Here is a 24,171-nt window from a genome sequence, read left to right as displayed (position 1 = left end):
TCGCACATAGTTTGGTCATATGAGGGAAACACTCCCTAATCATTTGCGGGACTCATATCGGCCATAGTTTGGTCAAAAACATCTCCATGAACAAAAGCATAAACAATCCCTAATATGTATGGATCCACCCAGTCGCTTGAGAAATCCTTATCGGTCTTTTTGGTCAAGGTTGACACAATATCAATTATCTAAGCATGTTGTGAAAATAAACAAATGAAGATGCAATATAGTTTGTAAGCTCAAACACTGTCACCCTCGAGAGAAAACACTAGCAAGAAAGAAAACCTCTAAGGAAAGAGGATATAAGATCAAACACATACTATATTCAAAACCATATAAAAAGGGAACAAGAACAAAAGAAGAATGTTGAAGCTTGGGACTCAGATGAAGAAGAAATCAAACATGCAACACCAATGCCAATGAACAAAGTTGACTGAACTTGATCTAACATTAGAACAAGAACGCTTTCAAAATAGTACGATAAAGGATGCATAAATACTCTTTTTTCAGGTTGTTAAAAAAAGGTAAAAATGACACTTTAAATTCCCTCTATACCCTATTCGAGTGTTAAGGACCGTACAATTACACCACGCCACCAACAATTGAGATCTCTTCGAAAATGGTTCAAAAAACATTTGAGCACTTTAAATAAGAGGAAATTCCATTACTGCCTAGCTTAGAGACACATATCAATCATTCCCATCGAATCGTTACCTCTTAGAAAAAGACATTTAATACACCTATTTCCAAGTTAAGGTTTCTTGGGCGGGTAAGAATATGCCTCACAAACCCTCGCCTTGCAGAGCATAAACAAGGTTTTAGGGGACAACTATTTCGGGTTGCTCGCAAGACCCAAAATAAAAAGGCTCAATAGTCAAATAGCAAAGCACTGAATGTAGAACAAATAATCCTTGACACGAATGCCATGCCAACTACCTATATCAATCTGACGTCTGGCCGTGTCTCATGCCATTCCATTCACATTCTGTTGCCAACAACTTTTCATAATTGAAGAGGAAAGCGCACAACTTCACAAATATTCAAACCCTTTCTCGTTCAAACATTACTTTCCACTCACATATTAACTTGAGTGTTAATTGTTAACCTTGTAGGTCAACATCATCTCCACCACATCAAAAATTCAGAACCACAGATCACCACAACAAATGTTGAATTTATACTTTTTTTATTCAACTATAAATTATTTATTTATTTTATTTTCGGTCAATAAAATTAGAGTTAATAAACTTTTTGGTCATTTTAAATATCTAAGACTTCCACACCAACGAAGATAAGATTGAACCTTAACAAGTAGCACCAAAGTGTACCAAAACCAATTTTTGATTGAGGACAACTTTAATGTGTATTTAATTAAACTCAATCAATTTAGGATATGCATCTAATAATAATTTTTGGCTAAAAAAAATAGAAAAATGGTGAGGTGAGGATCTAGGGATCCCAAATTCAAAAGCATTTTCCGCTCTCTCGCCCATTCTCTCGAGAATGCGTTTTAACATCTAATTCAGCTTTTACATTCACAAGCTCACTCGTTTTGGTCTCACATGAGAAAGTAGATTTTCCATCTCACACATATGGTACGTTTCTGGTTCCTTATTCTTTTTTAGTTTCTCCATTTACCATCTCTTTCTTTATACATCACTCACCACCCACCGTCACAGATACCAAATCACCGCTAGTCGGTTCGATTCTCGATAACCGTCAAGCTATCACTTCGTCGCCGGAGCTTCGTTCGCCTTGCGACACTCGCATTTCCATGTTGCCAGCGCTCAATTCGATGAAAAAGTCTAGGGTTAGGGTTTTTTCTGAGGACGATGCGAGAATTGCAACCCTCACTTCCGCCGTTGACCGGTCCGACCTAATCAACAACCACGCCGAATCGCACGTGTCAGGTAGAGTAACCTAAGTAGTGAAATTTCGTGGTTTCTGATGGTAAGTCTGTTATCTGAGTTTGGTGATTGTGTAGGTTCTGAGAGAGATAGTGGAATGGTGAGAAGTCTAGGACACGATTTCGAAGACGGGGATTTGGTTTGGGGAAAGGTGAAATCGTATCCGTGGTGGCCTGGATTCATATACAATGAGGCTTTTGCATCATCTTCAGCGCGGCTTTTGAAGAAGGAAGGGTTTGTGTTGGTGGCTTTCTTTGGTGATAGCAGTTACGGTTGGTTTGATCCAACTCAACTTATCCCCTTTGATGTGAATTTTGATGAGAAATCGAAGCAGTTAAGCTCAAAAGCTTTCTCCAATGCAGTGGAAGATGCAGTTGATGAAGCAAGTAGGAGAAGTGCTCTTGGCCTGATGTGTAGATGTAGGTATCCTGATAATTTTGCTTCAACCAGTGTTGAAGGGTACTTTTCTGTTCAAGTGCCAGATTATGACTCTGGAGTCTATTCTGAAGCTCAGATCAGGAAGGCGAAAAATGATTTTAGACCTTCCGAAACACTTCGTTTCATCAAGCTATTGTCTGTTGCTCCACATGGTGGCGATGACAGAAGCTGTAACTTTGCTAAGAGTAAGGCCGTTGTTTTTGCTTTTCGACGAGCAGTGTTTGGGCTGCATGATGAGACTCATGCTGAGGCTGTTGGAGCGGAACCAGTGCGTCATTCTAATCATCAGGCTAGTTCTCTTGTTCAGCCTGTTGTTCAGAACCGGAAGGAGAAGACTGGTTTTGGACCCCCTGAAATACTTGCTTTTATGAAGCAATTGGCCATTGCTTGTCATTGCATCGATCGCAAAAGCTGTAACTTTGTTAAGAATAAGGCTGCTGCGCTTGCTCTTCGACAATCAATGTTTAAGATGCATAAAGAGACTAATGTTGAGGCTGTTGGAGCGCAACCATTGTGCCCTTCTAACCCTAAGGCTAATCCGATTGTTCAGCAATTAAATCATCCTGCTAGTGGTATATGCTCTTTCTCATCTTCTGTTTTAATTTTGGATATCATCATATGTTTTTTTAGTGAATACCGACATTTTGCCTTCCTTACACTATCACCAATATGCTACTTCAAAGTTTTTATTAGGTTTTAATAAAGGAGTAGATTAAGATTTTGTCGGACTACTAACATTAGGCTTTTAAGAGATTATTATATACATAATGTACTAGAACCCTGTAACAAACTGTCTAACACGGTTGAAAACAGTTGTAATCACCCTAATAAATTGATTGGCATGTGTCGATCCCAGGCTTATTCTACTATAGCAAGTCATCAAAGAGGATTTATAAATAAATCTAATTTAGTGTAATGGTTCATTCAATCTAATAAGCTTAATGTTTCATTCATTCTAATAAGCATACAATTTCTAATAGATTCTAAGAGAATCATGAGCAACACTAAGTACTCTATCATGGTATCAATTGAGCCTTGCAACGATTCAGTGTATCGTCCATTAACTCAGACGCAAGGCTCACACCTATGCCACCACCAACACCCTTGATGTTACTACATTCTTCTTCCTCACATCCTTCGTTTTTTTGCTATCTATGAGAAGCTCGATGCTGAGAACTAGCTAGTATGGTGCCAGCAAGTCGAGCTAAATATCAAAGCTCACAAGCTCCATCATTATCTTGATAACAATTGCAAATATAGAATCAACTCAATCTCCAAAGAATTTGAAGTTTGTAAGCAACATGACCAACTCCTGGTTGCTTGGATTCAATCCACAATCTCCAAGGATATACTATGTCGCGTCATAGGATACAAACACTATTTTGATGTTGGCGGGGGTTTTGATCTTGGTGACAGAAGATCAACTTCTGGTGCTTGTATCTTCATGGGTCCTAGCTTGGTCTCATGGCGAGCTAAGAGACAACGTCATCTAAAGGTCTAGTACTAAAGCAGATTACATAAGCCTTGCATTTCCTACCTCAAAATGCTTTGGGTCTAATCACTTCTTACTGAGTTTGGTATCCCACACCTCATTGCTGCCATTTTGTGTGACAATGTGAGCACCATTGGCATTGCACACAATCCTGTTCTTCTTGCCGGTACCAAGCACATGGTAATGGACTTATTCTCCGTGAGAGAAAATGTGCTCAACAAGCAAGTAACTTAGAGTCACTCAAGTAACCGATCATTCTCAACGTGCTGGCATTCTCACCAAAGCTTTGCCTCCTTCAAGATTTGATGATCTTAGGTTGTGTGTGACTCTAGTCACACTCTTTTTAGCTTGAGGGGGACTATTGAAAAAGTAGATCAAGACTAACATACAACAAGCCCATAAGAGCTTACTCTAGGTCTAATGTACTGTAGTAGAACCCTGTAACAAATTGTCTGACACAGTTAGAAAGAGTTGAACCACCCTAACAAACTGACTGACATATGTCTGTCAGTCCCAGGCTTAACCTGCTATAGTAGCATGTTATAAAAAAGATCTACAAGAAGACTATAGATAAATTTAACCCAGTGTAATGATTCATTCAAATAAAATGTTTCTCATTGATTCCAAGAGAATCACGGGCAACATTGAGAATTCTAACTGATTTGGTTCGATTACGATAGGGATGTTGGTAAAATTTGGTTAGATTAGTTTTCAAGTGAAAGGCAGTATGTTCAAGTTTTTTTTTGATTTTCTTATTTAATCATCTAATCAGTTAGATCTTTATATTCTAGTAAGGATAGGAGGAAATCTTAACTATTGTAAAGAATCTCTGTTTTAGCATACAGAATTTGCGTAACTGTCTTCTTGTTTTCAGTACTTCGTATTCAAATCTATGGATACAGTTAACAGGTTGAAAACAATGTGGTAGCTTTAAATTAACCGTGGAAACAAAAAACTGAAAACTGAATTTATTTTCTCAAAGCATTCACTAAAAGGTTGCGAATTTACATTCACATTGATCGATCAAAATAGGTTTTCCCTTTCCCTTTTGTTCACGTATTAACTGCTAAAGGCTACCTTAATCTTTTAGCCTTTCTTATTTCCTCTTTCTCTTTGAGATGCCATAAGCCCATAACCATGCTATTGGAATATATACAATTTAAGAATTTGTTTTAAGTTTCAAATTGAATCAATAAATAAAAAAATGACACAACACATTATGATCATCTTATCAGTTTGATCTTTATATTCTAGTAAAACATAGGATGAAATCTTAATCATAGTAAAGAATCTCTGTTTTAGCACACAGAATTTGCTTAATTGTCATGTTGTTTTCAGTATTTCCATTCAAATCTCTGGATACAGTTAACAGATTGAAAACAATGTGGTAGTTTTTAATTAATAGTGAAAACAAAAATTGAAACTGAATATTTTCTCAAAGCATTTGCAAAAAAGGTTGTGAATTTTATATTCACATAGGATAGATCTAAATAGCTTTTCTCTTTCCTTTTTGTTCATTCACTACAAAGGTTGTGTATTTACATTCATATAGGATAAGATCAAAATAGATTTTCTTTTTTTCTTTTTGTTCTTGTGTTAACTGCCAAAGCCTATCTTAACCTTTTAGCCTGTTTTAATTCCTCTTTCTCTTTGAGATACCATATACTCATTTAAAACCATGCTATTGGAATTTATATCTATCTATATAACACTACAATTTGTTTAAGTTTCAATTTAAATCATAAATAAAAAATGATATAACAAATAAAAAAATAATATAAAATATAACACATTTTGATTATCTTTATTCAATTTTGCCCCCGAATGTGATGGGTACTCTTATGTTCACGTGCCAGACTATGACCCTGGAATCTATTCCAAAGCTCAGACCAGGAAGGAAACAGTTGCTTTCATCAAGCAGTTGGCCGTTGCTCCATACGGCGGTGATCATCAAAGCTGTAGCTTCTCTAAGAACAAGGCTGCCGTGTTTGCTCTTCGACAGGCAGTGTTTAAGCTGCATGATGGGACTGGTGTCAAAGCTTTTGAAAAGCAGTTACTGCTCCCTTCTATTTCCCAGGCTAATCGGCTTGTTCAGCCTCTGCGATATTCTGCTAGCGGCGGTATATGCTCTTTCCCATCTTCTACTTTATTTTTGGATATCATTATGTGTTTTTTTTTACAAGCTGACTTTTTTTTACAGTTTTTCAAAAATTTCTTTATTATGTTTGGTCCCCTTTAATTTTCTTCTTTAATCATCTAATAAGTAGTTAAATATTTACATAATAGTAAAGATAGAAGGAAATCTTAGTTAGTGTAACGAATCTCTGTTAGCATACACAAGTTGTGTAACTGTCACATTGTGTTTCCTATACAAATCTATGGATACATGTAACAGACTGAACAAATGTGGCAGTTTTGAATTAAAAGGTGAAAATGAACACAGAAAATCCCCCCCTCAAAGTATTCATTCACTAATGGAACCACGTAGGACACACCATAATAGATTTTTCTGTTCATTTACGTTCACTTTTAACCTTTTAAAAAAGGCTACCTTAGCATTATTAAAAAAAATGGATGGTGCTCACTACTACATCTAGTGATCACACCTTATGGAAACTCCAAAACGCCCTTCCTATACTTTGGATTTCAAAATCCGAACGCTCTTCCTATACTTTGGATTTCAAAATCCGAACGCTCCAAATCTACAACAAAATGACTTGATGACGGAGGCACCCCATTATTGTACAAAATTGGTATGGATTCCCATCTCCGTATCATAAGTTCGGATTTCAATATTCGAATTAATCCCATGACAAAAAATTTCACCTTTGACAATAAGTTAGAAAAATTGTCATTTTTAAATAAACCTTACGTTATGAGTCGTTTATAAATCAATCCAACAATAAATCATACACATTTATCATTCAATAAAAAGATCAAAATAGAATACCAAAACATCAAATACATAATGTTATAATCAATCTAACTACAATCCTTAATATAAAATTTCAAAATATACAAAATAAAATCCCATTATTATGTATATCTCGTGCCCCTGTTCTTCCTATGTCGTTGATATTGCAACACATGATGTACAATGGCCATTTGAGGAGTACCTTCCTCATATTCACATTAATAGCCACAATATGGTGACATATCAGTAATACATCAATGACATGGTATGTCCTTGTCTGTTTCTCCTCTAAGATCTCTTAATGAGTTGATCTCGGGGATCCTTTTTGCGTCTGGTGTCATGTAAGGACGTGACACTATATAAAACCATTAGATGTAGCCGTATACCATACTTCATGGACGAGAAGCTGATACACAACATACATCTTATGACTCTAAATGATCAAAGTATGCTGCAAAAATCTCATCAACAACCATGCGGAGTACAATGACATCCTCTAGTGTCATCTAAGTCCTACCGAGCTTTTCTTGGTTCAACTCCCAAATAAGTCACCGTCATATCCATTGCCTTATGTTTGGTGATTCTGGAATAGTTTAACAATTTTTCATGGATCAAAAGATGTAGAAGGCATGAAACATCAAGTGTGATCAACATCTCAACGATCAGAAGATGAAATGACGACGTCTCTGCGTGTCATCTCTCCACAAAAGCAGACAATAAGTCATGGTTAATACAAACCATAATCAGTCTTGCATAAATCCTGCAACCCATATAGCCGCATGACATCTTGAAACCATGACTCATCAGGCTGCGTCAGCTTTGCAATCTTTCTACCATGACTGATATAGTTTAATGCATCATAGTACTACAAAAAATAAATTCATTGTTAAATATTATAACACAAATGTTTAAAAGAGTAATTAAAAGATTTATGTTATTTTTCCGTCCCAAGTGTGCCTAGCAACATGGTTTGGATATAGAGGAAGCAATGAGAGGTCTGAGTGGCCTCCTAAGAAACCATATGGGGTTTCAAGGCAGAAGGGGCTTTAGGGCAACATCAGACACATGAAGTTGGGAAGACGATGAACCTGGCAAATAGACATGCCATGCCTGCCCTGTTTAGGTCTGTCTTGTAAAAGCCCGCTAAAAAATGGGAAGGGGTGGGGCGAGCTTTGTTGAGAGTGCGAGCCTAAAACCCTGCCCCACCTTGTAAAAAATGAGTGCAGGGCTGGGCGGACCCACAAGCATTGTATCTTTTAAGCTTAAAAATTACAAATTTTCATGTCAACGTATGCGTCTGCAAAATCTCGCAAAAAAATGGGGCGGGACGAGACATACATATTATAGGGTGCGTGTCTAAAATCTTGACCCATCCTACAAAAATGTGTGGACAAAACGAGCATGCCCGACGGATCGAAACCATTTTACCACCCCTAAGTCGACCTCAGTTTGCACTCTACACAACCACTCAATGGTGTTTTTAATCCAAGCATCTTATATTTTTTTACACCAAATTATCATCCACAATATCAACTAATTGTTTTCATCACTTATGTTCAACTTTTCTTTTTTAAGAATAAGAAATATTATGTGAATCAAATATCTGGAACATAACCCTAACTAGTTTTCTTTTTATCATCAAATAGGTGATATGTTGCTTTATATCCTAACTCCGTGCCAAACCTCTACCACAATTGCACCTACCCTCAATCTCGACAAAGGGATTACAAAATTCTAACAATTCAAAATTACAAACTTTAGCATATAGAACTTCAAATCTTTAATTAAATGATATAGTAATTCAAAATAAAACAACTAATTAAATGATAAATAAATTATAAATACAAATTAATTAGATGATTTGATAATTCAATTAAATGACTTGATAATTCACTCAAATGATTTGACAAACAAAAATAATTTCAAATTTTAAAAGTTTCATTGACTTTCATGCTCAAAACCATCATTATTAATTACGCCACCTGTAATGCAAAATTCAATCATTTTAAAAATTGTAACATACACAATCCATTCAAAATATTGTAAACTTTTGTTCATGCTTCAAGTTGTTGCATTTCATCCACTTGTATTTGTAAATTTACTTTGAATTTTCTTATCCAATTTTAGATTTATATCAACGCTTCAAAAACTATTGTGTAATTCAAACAATTATGAAATTGATTAGTATCTGGTTATTTGTATTAAAAGTTGACTCGAATGAAATTATAGACATATGTATGGCCAATTATCTCTAGCTAGCTATACAAGGAAAGACTCAATACTTTGTAGACTTCTTTTTTCCCAATGCAAAATATCAAACGAAGCATATTTGTATTTGTTACGAGCCCACACCAGACAATATATGACATAAACATATGATTATACAATTTGGGTTGAGCTTAACTCAACCTATAAAAATCCGCTTGCAAGGTAAGGATTGCCTCCATATTAAGGTCGCATATTGTCTAAAGGCCAACACAGTTAGGCAATAAGACATCTCCCCTGCCAACAACACCAAAGGCCAACACAATCGATGTTTGACGAGTTTGGTATGTCAGTTCAGCCAACTCCTCTTAATGAGCGACCTCATCCTTGCTTGAAAAACATATGTAGTCTTCCTCAGGAATGAAGGATTGAAACTCCCTCCTTCGTCAAGGGCCAAGACGATCCAGAAGTAAAGGAATCAATGCAACCACATTCGATGTTGTACAAACACTAGTAACACGTGTCTTGATTGAGCGTTTGATGTTGAATAGACATCCCTCCCCCTTAAGTTACCTCGACAACATGCCTAGTAACTTGGCTCTCTAGTTACGATTTTGACGACAAACATAGAGTACTTTCTACCACAGCTTGATCCAGAGAATCTCAAACTTCCACTAAAATCGAGATAGGAATGGTAACCATGATCAAACTCAAAGGGCCCCATACGCAGGATTCTCCCAAAAGCTTACATGACATCAACAACTGCAAGAAAGGGGGCAACCTTATAGCCCAAAATCATCGAAGAAGGCTACCAATTTTCTTTTCATGTAAATTTCTATATGGGACAAATCATCCAATCTATTGACATAAGACCTAATATCTGCCAAGGAATGACTATCGCGAGAACCTGTTTGAACACTGATGAGGCGTCTAAGAACATATGTTGCAAATATATGCACGAGCCACCTTAGTAAGGGGGCTAATCAGGAAGTACATGTCCTTGAAGTGCTTCACACTTTTCGAAAAAACCTCGAACATTTTGGTACTCTGCCTAAGGAAGATTAAACGTTACCCCTGAGCAGAATCAACAAAATTTTGTTGGGCTTTAAAAATGTGTAAAAGTATTAAAGACAATACACCTTTCTTGTATTAACACCAATATTAGAAAATTTTAATATAAACCTAGCTCACTGAGTATAATTATGAAGATGCGATAACTAGGTTGTTCTAAATGCACATTTCAAAGTCATTGAATGGGAGATATAAGCCTATCAAAGAAAACAGGCATTCGTGAAGAGCAATGACATAACCCTCATAATTTTTGCAAATCCTCTTATGCTCTTTGGGAGGAAACACTCCCTAGTCTGATTGGGGACACACTTCACTAAAGGCGTGATATAGGCCTCATTTGCCGATGAAGATGGAAACAATATGCTAAGTCTCATGATCCACCACTTAACAAAGTTATCTTCTGTTGCTTTTCGGGTTTCGTGTTGAAGGTTGTCCATGTGAAAAATACAAGGTCAACGCAAAGAAAAACTTCGCGTCTTACCGAAAGTAGTATATAACAATACAATTCACCAAAGCACAAATCATAAAGATTTGAAACCCATGGCTCTCCTCTATATATACCTTAATAAAACAAGCATATGTGAAAAGAAAAGAGTTCAGACTCAATCATTCCCTTGAGAAGATGAACTTGATGGCCCAGACATTGTATGGAGATTAAAGAAGGCTGCAAAAGTAAGAGAAAAGCTTTCCAAGAGTCATAGATGGCGATAAGAACATGATAACTCCAGAACTCCTTATATATTTTTTAGGGAAGGCAAACCGTTCGATCCCCGACGTTGAGAAGTGCAAACCGCATCACCAACAATTGAGATTTTGCCGTACAAAGTTCAAGAGCACTCAAAAATCCTAGTATTAAAACGAATCATTACTGTTAGACATAAGGATACATGTTGAGAGATACATGGGAAACATTGCTAATCACAAGAAGGAATTCGATGCAAAGACATCGACATCCTATCAAGACTCTTCTGTATCCTTCCACTTGATCATGAACTGAAAACAAATTTGGTAAAGCCCTTGCTCTACGACGTAGGAAAAAGAGCTTAGGGGCAATTGTTCTGGGTTGTCTGTAAGGCCAACAAAGAAGGCCTACTAAGAAGCGTTGAAGAGGAAGGCACATTGAACATGTGGACCCTTGTCTCTGCGTGGGCACACAATCATGCCCTCAATCACATCTCTCAAAGAAGGCCTACTAAGAAGCGTTGAAGAGGAAGGCACATTGAACATGTGGACCCTTGTCTCTGCGTGGGCACACAATCATGCCCTCAATCACATCTCTCAGTGTTGATATCTAAATCTAATCAAACAGTTATCCACACAAGGCATCAAGTTACACGTGAACATTTTTAACCGCCATGCTATGTAAAGATCAAATTACGCCATTTCAAATATTCAATTTATTCCCTCTCATAATACTTTTGACTTTGTAATTAACTTCGGCGTTGAAGGCCTAATCTTGCAGGCTCACCCCTTCTTCATTATAGCAGAAACTTGCTCCTATGTATGAAAACCTCGTTTCACTACTTCATTATATATTTATGATTCCCTATTAGAATATTAGAATATTATGCGTTATGTCATTTCACGCATGACTAGAGATATATTGGTAATACTAATGTCGACATTTTCATTCAAGTCACGTTTTAGTATTGATGGGCCGAATACTTATCAATTTAGTAGTTGTTTGAATTCCAGTAAAGTTGATTTGTGCCTAAGATTGGATAAGGAAACACAAGGCGATTGATTTCTGAATACAGATGTATGAATTACATCAACTCGAAATCAATATAAAAAGTTACTCCATCCGTTTTAAAATGACTGTCATTTTTGAGAAAAAAATTGTTCTAAAATGAATGTCATTTTCACTTTTCAATATAGTAATTATTATTATTTTTTCAATTGTGTCTTTTAATTATTGCTCTGCACACTACTTCCATCACATTAATAAGATTAATTTAATAAAAGTGCAATGTAATGTCACAACACTATTGCATTGTTAATCTGCGTAAAAATCTTAAAGAACGGTCATTTTAAACTGGAGGGAGTACAACTTTTTTTTACATCATAATCCTGCATGAATTCTGTGTATGTTGCCATTTTTTATATATTGTTGGATTAAATATGATTGATATTGGAGTTGATGAAAAATGACATGGCATTATGAATGAAGAAGACAATCTAAAGTTAAATTTAATTTGATTTATACAAGTTGAAAATAAATTCAACATTTTAACTTTGTGTTTATTATATTTTCAAATGGTGAGCCAATAATGAAGGTCAATGAAATTGTTTGAATTTATAATTTGTTAATTTTGTTTATCAAGTCATTTGAGTGAACTATCAAGTAATTTAAGTAGACTATCAAGTCATCTATTTAATCTGTATTTAGAATTTTGTTAACTTGTATTTTGGATTGCATTCACGTGAACTAGTTTGTAATTTGAAGTTGTGTGTGTTGAAGTTTGTAACAATAGATTGTTGTAACTTTAGATTATTGTACTCTTATGATTGAAATTATTTTAATGCTTAAGGTAGCAACATAAGTTTTATTTTTAAAAAAAGCCCCGTATTTTTTTTAATAGCAGCCACAAAAATGATTTTCATTTGTGAAAGATAATTATCATGCCAAAACATTTTTTCTCTTATCTTTAAGTCGGGGTTAATATTAGTCTCTTAACTAAAAACCAATTCATATTAGTCCTTTAGTTTAATTAACTTGCTCCAAATTAGTCTTTTGTCATCAAAATCGGGTAGTCAAAGTCAATACTTGAGTCCATCTGACATTGGCATTAATTAAGAAGTGCTCACGTATAAATTCCATCCAATTTTCGTAACGATATACCGTGAAACCAACGGCTTAACCAAGCATCTTTACAACAAAGCAAGTTTATAAGGGTTTATTAGAACATACTTCAAGAAATAACAAAAACAAAGAAGTAAATTAGGTAAAAACCTCACCTAAATTGAAACTTTACCTTAATCCCAATCAAAATCATTTTTGCACTTGTTACATCTACAATACTTGTTAAATCTATAATAGAAGATGAAAGCTTGCTAAATGTACACGATCCTATGCTGCGTGATTTCAACAAATGGCCCATGATCTATGTGCTTACTAGAGTGCAATAAGGGTGACCACCTCACCTTTGATGGATTCAAGTGTGCTTAGGGTTAGTGGAAGTGGTGAAAGCCTACTCGGGGTCGTGAGACTATCTTATTGTGTGTGTGTGTTGAAAACCTTGGTTACAGAGAATCAAGTAATTTACAGAGGATTACCTAGACCTTGGTTAGAAAGCCAAGAGACGATTTCCTAATCCTCCTGTAAACGTGGAGCTGAAGAGAGCAAGTCATCCCTCAATCGTGCGAGGAACAATTTTCCCCTTTCTCATATTGCCTGGCAATTTCTCATATGGCACCTTATAAACTGCATGTATTACACGAGACATGTCGTTTGTTTTGGGCTTAAGCTCAATGGGCAACCTCCAATATTCTTTGGGCAACCACTTTGCTTTGTACGCTTTGGGCAACCTGCTTCTTTTAAGCGCTCACCTCCCATATTTCCATCATAAATCATTTTCCTTTTAGGCCCAACAAACTATTTTAGTCCATTGTCCAAGGTCGAAGTAATTTAACTAGAGCATATTTTCGTCCTAAATACTTTGCGGTTCCCCAGAAGATACTTGGGACGAGTCCCTAAAGAAAAGTTAGAGGCGAATCCCTCTAGGAATACTTTAGGAGGCGAGATTGTTGGGTATTACTTTGATACATACCCTATTTGGCAATCATGCTTTTCGGGTTTCGAAGCATTCATTGCAATTAATTTCACGTTGTTTGGATTTGTCGTAGTTTGTCCCTTAGCTCTCACAGTTTATGTTGTCTCAGGTGTGTCAGGTTTTCGCTTGAGGCAAATCCCTTAAGGTTAGAGTTTCCTATGCTCTGTTCCTTCTGTGAAGGTCCTACGTATATTGTCTTATAGGGTGACAATGATCATTCATTGTAAATTCATTATATATTGCTTTGTACGACGACAAAGATCATTTAGTGATGGTCCAACGTGTATTGTCTTGTAGGGTGTCAAAGATTCTTCAGTGAAGGTCTATCGTATATTGCCTCATAGATACAAAGATCCTTTACTGAAGGTCTAGCATATATTGCCTTAAAAGGCAATAAGGGTCCTTTAGTGAAGGTCCAACATATATTCTCTTATAGGGCAACAAAGATTCTTCAGTGAAGGTCTATCGTACGACAATATGAATCCTTCAGTGAAGGACCAATGTGTTTTGTCTCGTAAGACGACAATGATCCTTCAATGAAAGTTCAACTTATATTGCCTCGTAGGGCGACAAGGATCTTTTAGGGAAGGTCCAACGTGTATTACCTTATAGGCGGTGAAGATCCTTCAATGAACGCCCACATGTAAATATCTAATAGTCAAGAAGGCAAAGTGCTTCATTTAAAACTCCGCCCTTACTAGGGAAAAATGAAGAATCTCAGCTTCCGTGATAAGAATGGCCAATGCAATGTGACAGAATGAAGGAGTCTCAGTTGGCGCGTGATGTAAATTGGAATGCCTATAGTATTTGTGACACTTTTTGATAAGTTCTACATTATCTTTCATCAGGGTAAGCTAACAATAGGTTGCCCTCAACTTGTGAGCGAAGGGTCACTGCTGATTTGGCTACCCCATGTTCCTAGTGGATTTCTACAAGGACCAGGATGGGCTCATTCTCCCCCATACATCTTAGTATGGGGATGATTTTCCCAGTTTATAAAGTTTCCCGAACACCACGGTGTATTTTGCTGCTAGCTTTCAAATCTTCTTCGCCTCTGACTCTTCATAAGGTAACTCGTCTGTGGTTAGGTATTATACTATGGGCGCCATCCAACTTAAGGGCTGGGCGACTTCAATGATATTTATTTATTTCGTTTTAATATTGGGAGCAACTAAATTCTCTTGTATGACCGTCTGATTATGATTGAGTTTCTTAGTGCTAGCGAGCTTTGAGAGGAAACCCGCTCGAGAGTTTTGTCCCCAGGGTACATATAATATTACTCTAAAGATTTTAAAACGATTAGATAAGTTTCGTACCTTTACGAGATATCTGATCAGTTAGGCCTGTTTCGCCTGATACTCTCCAGAGACCTTGCTTGCAATCATTTGCGAGTCACTCCTGGCTTTAAGACTCGAAGCACTCATTTCTAAGGCGAGGTTCATACCAGCGACGAAGGACTCATACTCAACTTGATTGTTGTTGACTTTGAATTTGAATTTGAATTTGAGACATTGCTCTAATAAGAGCTTGGATGGACCTTCAAACTCTATATCGACACCATTGCCCTTTAAATTCGAGGCGTTGTCCGCATGTAGTGTTAGTGATTATAAGATCTCATCGCCCACGAGTGAGCTGAATTCCACCAAGAAACCTAACAATAGAGATTTTATACTTCTTTTGGGCACGAAATGGATATTGTACTTGATTAGCTTAACTGACAAAGATACAATCTTATCTGCCATATCAGGTTTCTTCATGTTTTGGCGAATGACGTAATTGGTTTTGACCATTAGACGATGGCCCTTGAAATAGTCTGATTTCCTTGCACTGGTCACGACCACCAACACTAACTTCTCAATTTTATGATATTTCTCCTCACGAAATAGACTAGTTATTCCCCTATGTCTTTCTCTTGAACGAGTAAGCTCATCTCCCTTTCGTTGACAAATACATATCAGTACAAAGGCGTGTCCGCCTCAGGGTGCGTTAGAATGAGTTGTATCACTAAGGAGATTTCTATGAACGCCCACTCACAGTCGTTCGTCCACTCAAACTTCTTGTTCTTCTATAGAGTGACGAAGAAGTGCAACACTTTGTCACATGCACATGAAAGAAAGCGTGATAGGGCGACCAAGAAGCCGATTAAATGCTGAACCTCCTTGACGCTGGATGGGCTTCTCATGTCAATGACCGCCTAACATTTGTTAGGATTATCCTTGATCCCTTTTCTAATTACCATAAATTCCCGGAATTTTCTCGCCTGAACCTTGAAGGAGCACTTGGAAGGGTTTAGATGCATGTTGTATCTTTATACTGATTTCAAGATGTCCTCCAAGTCTTTACAATGACTTCCTATTGTCGATGTAGACCTTAAGACTGCGTCATATTTGGTCAAAGAATATCGCATCCACTAGCCTTTGATAGGTGGTGCCTGCATTTTTCAATCCAAACAACATGACATTGTAGTAGTGATTGCCATGGTTGGACATGAACATCGTCTTAGGCGCATCTTTATTTGGTTATAACAAGAGTAGGCCTCCATGAAGCTTAGAGTCATGTGATCGGAAGACCCGTCAACCAGTCAGTCAATGTTGGGTAATGGATACAAATCTTTAGTGCACGATGCGTTCAAATTAGTGAAATCGACACACATGTGCCATTTATTTGACCCCTTTCGAAACAAGACCACACCTATGTTTTTCAACTCCTCAACCTCTTCATCGATCGCCACCTTATTCTCCTCGCCTAATTTGCGCTTTCTCCGCGCCACATGCTTCACAAGGGCATACTACCTTGGCCTATTTCCCAACCAAGTTCGAAGGGGTCCATGCAAATAAATCAATGTTCCTTTTGACCATGGATATCAAATCTTCCTCTTGAGTTTCAATCAAGGAGGTACCTAACTTGGTGGTTTAGAAATCTTGTGTCTCGATATGGACCTCGTTTATATTCTCCGTGGGTGTGAAACTTTCTTTCTCGTGGTCTATCTTAGGATACAAGTTTATAGAATTTTCTTCTTACGCGTCTGGTTGTAAACGAAGAATGCGACCATCTTCGCCCTCCTTATCTTGTGGCTATCCTGATAACATTCTTGGGCGACCTCCTGATCACCTTGGATTATCCTGGCACACTTGTTGAGAAACAAATACTTCATACTTAGGTAGATATAAGGTCGATAAGGTGGCAACCAAGATATTCAAGGCAAGGCCACCCACGATGATGTTGTATGAAAATCAACGTCTACCACAAGATATTTGACCCTGATCATCTTTGCATTCTCATTTATCTCGAATACGGTCTTGAGGATTATGTGGCCCTTTACATGCACGAGTTTGCCTGAGAGCCCAATTAGCAAATCTTGTAACACCTGGATGTCATATGGATCTAATCGAAGCTTTTCAAATGCGTCATAGGATATGACATCTGTTGAGCTCATTGAGTCAATCAATACACTCTTTATAACCCAATCGTCACATTGCACCGTGACGACCGTGTGATTGTTTCCATGAGGATGTATATCTGTGGTACCCTTTACAAAGAAAATGATTCCAGGTTCTGACTTCTTTCTCGAATTGTGTGGGGGATGGCAATTACGTCATCCAATGACATGACCTGTCAAGCGTATCTCCAACTAAAGGAGCTTGATTCTCTGCCAACACGAAATCCCTATGTTATGGTGTGAATGAATGTGGCCATTCTAGTGGGTGTTACAATGCCCTCCCTTCTCATTATGTTTGGGAGATAACCGAAACGACTTGTGTGCTAAAGATGAGTGTGACCCAAGTTAGTTTTTACGAACCCCACATGGGGTGCAAATTGCACTTGCTAAATGTATAGTAGAAATGTGAAAGCCAACTCGCGTAGAATGCAAGAGGCACTGTTGCGTGACTTCAGTGGATGGCCAATGATCTTCGTGCTTACTAAAGTGCAATAAGGGTGTCCACCTAACCTTTGAGTGATCCTAGTGTGCTTAGGGTGAATGGAAATGGTGAAAGCTTACTCATGCAGGAATCGTGAGATACTCTTTCTCCATGTGTCTGTCGAAAATTCGTGATCCCCCTTTCTATCCTCAAATTATGACATTTATAGAGAATTATCTAGACATGGGCTAGAAAGCAAGGAAATAGTTTTCCCACTCCTCTCGAAAGCATGGAACAGAAGAGACAAAGTCATCCCTCAATCTTTAGGGGAATTATTTCTCCCAAGACATCTACAAAACCACATGTGTTACATTAGACATGTCGTTGGTTTTGGGCGTAAGCCCCAATTGGACGAACTCCAACGTTCTTTGGGCGACCACCTTGCTTCGCAAGCTTTGGACGACCCACTTCGTCCAAGCGCTCCCCCACCTTTATTTCCATCTGATCATTTTCTTTTTAGGCCAAGTAAACAATCCCCGTCTAGTTTCCTTCTCAGTCTCTTACGTGATGTAAATAATTTGTTGGCTCCATTCCCATCTGAATTAGTTCCAAGCAATATATAATGCCATTTTTTAGGTATAAGATCACCATCTTTTCAATATTCAATTTAGATGAGAAATTGTGAAAAATTAAAAATTAGGGTTTAAATTCAAATTCAAATTGTTAGAGAATAAAGAAGAGTAATAGCATAAAAGGAAGAAAAGAAGGTACCTGAATTTTGGAAGAAGATTGATGATTAAGACCCTAAGTTTAGTATCCATTATGCTACATAGTAAATGGATGATTGGAAGAATCTTAATTTTGTTCGACAATAGAAAAGTTATAAAGGCTAGGAAAAAAACAAGAAGTCAAAATGGAAATGCCGACGCATAAGCTATACTCCCTCTCTTTTTTATTACAAGTGAGTTTTAATTTTTAAGATTTATTGATTAATTGATATATATGTGACTTATATCTTGTGTATTTTAACGCCATTTAAATGAAATTGAATGCATCAAACTAATTTAGAGTAAGTTATTTTTAAATTAAAGAATTAATAAGATTTTTTTTTTTAATTATAAGATTAATAATCATGATCTAAAGATAAGAGATAAAAATTTATTTTGTTCTTTTTTTAAACCTTATATTTTTAGGAGAATTTATTATGACACCCTTTTTTTATCTTGACATCTTGTTTTAAATTATCATTTTTCAAAGATTTTGAAATTTTTATTGCATTTTTTTAAGCTTCTATCGAATTTTTACAAATAAACAATTTTTCTATTAAAGTTACGTTTTTTTACCAACATTTTTGAAATATCAGATAAAATATCATTTTTTTACATGCATTTTAATCGTTATTTTTTGAAAAATACAATATCCTATGTGTATTTTCATTGAAATTAAAATTTTTAAAAAATATTGATAAACGCATGTAGGATATTATATTTTTTAAAAATACCGATAAAAACATGTTTATTTCCCAATTAAAAAAAAAATCTAGACAGTGCATTTTTTTTGTTTTTTTTATTTATTTTTGGACTTTTTGACTTATGAAAATTTTCATTTGAGAGAGGAAATTTTTCAACATATTATTTTATTTAAAAAAATGGCGAGTATCAAGTTAAAATCAAAGGGTGGCGAAGCAAATTCCCATTTTGTCCTCCATTTTTAGGCCAACAAAACTAACCTATATTTTATTGGTTTAGTATGGTTGGGGTCCACTAAATAATAATTCTGAAAATCTAACCAACACTTTAGTTTGTTTGAATTTTTCGATTGAAGATCTAACATAACTTTTACACTCCTATGAATACCATATCATATCCATTCATCTTTTTTAGGTTTCTTCATGATTTTATACTATATGAGGTGCTCGTGAAGATTCAATTTCTTTCCTTCCCGGGCTTTCTTCATACCGCAATTTTAACAATAAGAGGCCACTATATATGAGAATCCAGGAAAGAAGTTCTCAAAGTCTCTCGTTCATAGATTCACATAATTTTGTCTCCCTTAAGTTTAAACCCTAACTTTCTTTTCATTTTTTCAAATATTTAATTAAAACTAAAGCTAACATGGAACTTCTTTAAAATATATTATATTGAACAAGCAATAAAAAGTTGGATACAATACACTATCTTAAGATAAAGATATATACAAAAAAAAGAAAGAGAAATTGAGTATAAAAATAGATGAAGTATACATAGATTTTAAATTAAAAATTAAGTTACAATTGTTATCATGAATTTGAAATACATTATCTTAAGATAAACATCAATGTTTTTTTAAATTTTCACATAAATTCATACAAACTGGAATCTAAATTAAATTTCACTTTTCAATTAGGTTTAAGTTTTATTTCGAAATATATTAAATATTATAGAAATTAATTAATATTTATTATGCATTAAAATTCTTAACTTATATTAATAATTGAATATTTATATTTATATTATATTTATATTAATTTGTATTTATTACGCATTAAAAATTATTTGTAATTGTATTTATTTATAATAGAAAGTTTTATTTTAAAATATACTAATAAATAATAAATATAGTAAAAATTAATTAATTAATATTTATTATGCATTAAAAATTAAATTCTAAATATCTAAAACTTATTTAATTAATTTAATTCTTCTAAATCATATTAAAAATTATATTATTTCTTATTGAAGCTTAATGTTAATTATTAAGTTAGATGTAATATAGATATATGAAAACTCATAATTGATTTATATTTATGTTCATGAATTAAAAATGAATTATTTTAAATTGAAGATCAAAATTTTAAATAAATAAAACTTAAGATAATCTTCAATTACATTACAAGCATCTTTTAAACATTGTATTTGAAGTAATTTTTAAATTAAATTTTGAAATTAATTGTATTTTAAATTATAGATTTATCTATTTAAAACAAAATTTGTAACAATATTGAAGAAGGTTCAAAGAAACTTAATAGCAGTTTTAGTGTTCCCAAAAATATTAAGTTGAAATTAAAAATTAAAAATTTTACATTTTCATACCGAACTCTTAAATTAAATATAGAAGTGATACCTATGGATATGAACTTGAGAAATAGTTTAGAAATATGTATATTAATCATTCCAATTTATTCATAATTTCTCTTTTTTCTTCTGATGGTTATGGCTATTGTGCTTTATTCTCTAGTTTCTTCGAATCATCCGGTGGCGGAGACAGAAACTTTGGGTGCCGAGAACACTTCAAAATCTGTTAAGGCTAAGGACAATGTCATGAAGCATAAGTATCTATTTAAGCATCAAAATGAAGCCAGTGACTCTTACCAATTGGCTTTTGTGAAGGAAGAGATGCCAGATGCAGGTTCTGCAGATTCAACTATAAAATCCAAAGTAGCTTCTAAAGATCAGGTTCAAGTTCAACCAAATGACAATGGTTTTGTATCAGAAGAAATTACTTTAGATTCAAAGCATAATCTTCATGAGAAGGGAAAAGATTCTTCAAAAGAAAAGACCAAGAGAACTGAACCTATAGCTGTTGCTAATAAAAGGCTTGTGGTTATGGCATTGCCTAGCTTAATTGATGAGACATCTCGTTTTATCCATCTAGATAGTAAAACTCGTCTTGATGTTAAACATGGTGGAAATGCAATACTATCAAGGCCTCGTGATGAACTTCTGATTACAATCGATGAATTAAAGAATCGTAAAGTTAGTGTTGATGGTGTGCCGAAGAAGATAAATGTTCAAAAGCGATCTGCAGATGATTTGAATTCCGAGACTTCTGCTGTTATAAAAAAGAGAAAGAGTTCAAATTTACAACCTACATTAGACCATGTAAAGAAGCCTTCAACTTCTGAAAAATCTACACATCCCTCAAACAAGGTGGATCTTTCGGCCAGTAAGCAGCCGCGCATGTGTAGAGAGCTTCTTCATGAATTGAAAACAATTGCTTTAGATCATTTTCATGGTATTAATGGAAGAACGCCTTCATTTGTTATCAAGTTCGTTTTGCGGTACAGATCTCATGTTTACCAGAAAAGTTTGGTTTTATCGTCACCATCAACAAAGAATGCTGTGGATGAAGTTCATGCTACTAATGATCATGCTAGTGCTTCACCGATAGTTAAGCCTGTAGGACAGATTATTCAGGCTGATGATTCAAGCAAAGTTGCGCGAAAAAGGGCTCTCACTAACCCCGAAGAAGAAATTGATGCGAAAAGATTGAAGAAAATCAAGGAGTTAAAGGCACCGGATGCAGAGAAGAAGCCAGCCACACTGGCTCCACCTGAGATTGATAAACCAAACTCGACCGGGGAAGTTAAGCAGCTAACTAAGCTGTTTGAACCGACTGAGCTGGCCATCTATTTTCCTCCTATGGCACCTCTTCCATCTATTGCAGAGTTGAAGGCAAGGTTTGGTCGTTTTGGGCGTATACACAAATCAAGTCTCCGTGTCTTTTCAAATTTGTCTGCTTGTCGAGTTGTTTTCATGCATAAGGACAATGCAGAAGCAGCATATAAATTTTCTGTAGCAAATCAATCCTTATTTGGAATTGCTGGTGTGAGGTATTTCCTCAGGGAATTGGAACTTTCGTCGCATAATATCTCTGAAGTTGCTAAGGCTAGTGAAGATATTGATCATGCCATTGAAACAAAGCACATTAAGGATCCTGCACAGCAACCTCTTTCAGAGCCAATAAACCAGCTCAAATCCATCCTGAAGAAATCTACCGGTAATAAGTTAGGCCGGGGAACTGGTAAACTGAGCAATAGTAAAGAGACTCAACGTGTAAAATTCACGTTAGCTGGCGAAGAAACTACTAAGGGAGAGCAACTAGTCGATGGTTCACATCCTAGTGTTGCTATGGATTTTAACACTAAAAACGTTCAAAAGGTCAATTCTCAACTATCTTCGGCTTTGCCTATTCAAAAGGTCAATTTTCAACCTTCTTTGGCTGAAAATACACCACATTATTTGCATAATTCTGATGTTGCATCGGGAAATACTACCGATTTTATAAACACGGATGTGTCTGCTACCACAACTATCGTTGATATATCAAAGAAAATGATGTACCTTTTGACAAGGTGCCATGATCTTGTGACCAACTTGAAGGATTTAGGCCAGGTGCCCTACCGTCCACTTTGACGAAATGTGGCGACGAGGTTGATTGTGAAGAAGTTTGGATTTGTGATGTGTAAATGTACTCTGTATTGAAAATGAGATCTTATTACAAATGATTTTCCATGATTGAACTTTACTACCTCTCATGTTCTTTTTCATGGAAATAGATTCAAAATATTAATATGAACTATTTCAGCGTTTAATATCAAATTTGAAACTTGTTATGTTTCATGTCAATATTTAGTAATGCTTTAAGATTTTAGAACTTATTCAAATGGGTGATTCTCTTGACAAATTTTGGTTTTAACTTTGTAGTATCTTTACATATTAGACATTATTTGACATTGTTCTTGTTTTCTTGTGTGTGACTTTGATGAATGGTTATGCCATAGTTAGATTTTTTTCAATGATTTTAGTTTTCGCTGTTGATCTTTGGTGTTTGTTCTCCTTTGCTAAACCAAAAGAAATATTTATATTAGTAGGCTACACCTCATAAAAGTAAAATATTTTAGTAGACATGATACTGTTTTGTTGTAGAAGTAGAATGATCGATGAACGGTGAAATAAGATCTTGGCACAATAGAATAAGTTTTCGATGTGACAGAGAAAAAGCTGATTTGCAAGGTTAATATTCTAACATTTAAGTCAATGAAAAAATGAGAAGTAACGTCAGAGTGAGATGAATTTTAATATCTAAAATGATGCACTTTTCCCTTTATATAGTGGGAGCGGTTAAAAACTGTTATCGTGAGCGTTCACCTGTTCTACGCACTTTTACACTTGGTGCTACTTTTGAGCCTTTTGCTTTGAGTCTTGTGAACGACTCAAAGTAGTTGTCCCCAAAGCCTTTGTCACTACTTTGCAGGACGAGGGTTTGTTGTGTACGCACTAGCCCGACTGCTTGGCCTGAGTAGACGAAGAGTCTTGATGAGATGTCACTATCACTGGAAAAAGACACGTTAAATGTATTTCGTGTAAGAGGTAAAGTTTTACAGGGTGTCTTTGACGCATGTCTTATGCTAGTTAGTATTGACGCTTCATCTATCTTAGGATACTCAAGTACTTTGAACAATCTTTGATGAAATCTCGATCGTTGGTAGTGTGCTAGCATTTCCTAACGTAGTGGATTGAGCGTTCCTTCGTGACCGAGGCACCCATAAAGCGTTCTTCAAGCATCATTTTTTTTCTTTTTGCCATTTGCCAACTACAAAAGCTCTTATTCTTCATCTCATCAACTATGCTGTTTCTAGTGAGCTCTTTAACACTGTTTTTTATGATTAGGTTCACTTGTGATTCATGTTTCATGGTATCTGAGATGCATAAGCAATCAACCAATTTCCTTAAGGTAAAGTTTATATCTT

The 24,171-nt window shown here is 35.6% G+C and overlaps 1 protein-coding gene across 1 annotated transcript; it reads left to right on the top strand.

Annotated features, from left to right (window-relative positions):
- Positions 1–1,358: 1,358 nt before the first annotated feature.
- Positions 1,359–22,997, top strand: LOC131644080 (PWWP domain-containing protein 1-like). Its single transcript, XM_058914470.1, has 5 exons — positions 1,359–1,595; positions 1,680–1,910; positions 1,985–2,917; positions 5,694–5,957; positions 20,877–22,997. The coding sequence occupies exons 2-5, from the start codon at positions 1,775–1,777 to the stop codon at positions 22,832–22,834; spliced, it is 3,291 nt and encodes a 1,096-aa protein (XP_058770453.1). The 5' UTR covers positions 1,359–1,595; positions 1,680–1,774; the 3' UTR covers positions 22,835–22,997.
- Positions 22,998–24,171: the final 1,174 nt, after the last annotated feature.

The sequence above is a fragment of the Vicia villosa genome, linkage group LG1 (assembly GCF_029867415.1).
Source record: "Vicia villosa cultivar HV-30 ecotype Madison, WI linkage group LG1, Vvil1.0, whole genome shotgun sequence".
NCBI classification, from domain to species: domain Eukaryota; kingdom Viridiplantae; phylum Streptophyta; class Magnoliopsida; order Fabales; family Fabaceae; genus Vicia; species Vicia villosa.
Note: the sequence above shows the minus strand (reverse complement) of the source record. Positions and strands in the feature narration are given on the sequence as shown.

Bases quoted from the DNA above. Each gene is read 5' to 3' on its own strand.
- LOC131644080 (XM_058914470.1), top strand. From the start codon at position 1,775: ATGTTGCCAGCGCTCAATTCGATGAAAAAGTCTAGGGTTAGGGTTTTT. The intron at 1,911-1,984 runs GTAGAGTAACCT...GTGATTGTGTAG, and splicing joins CGCCGAATCGCACGTGTCAG to GTTCTGAGAGAGATAGTGGA. The intron at 2,918-5,693 runs GTATATGCTCTT...TTCACGTGCCAG, and splicing joins ATTAAATCATCCTGCTAGTG to ACTATGACCCTGGAATCTAT.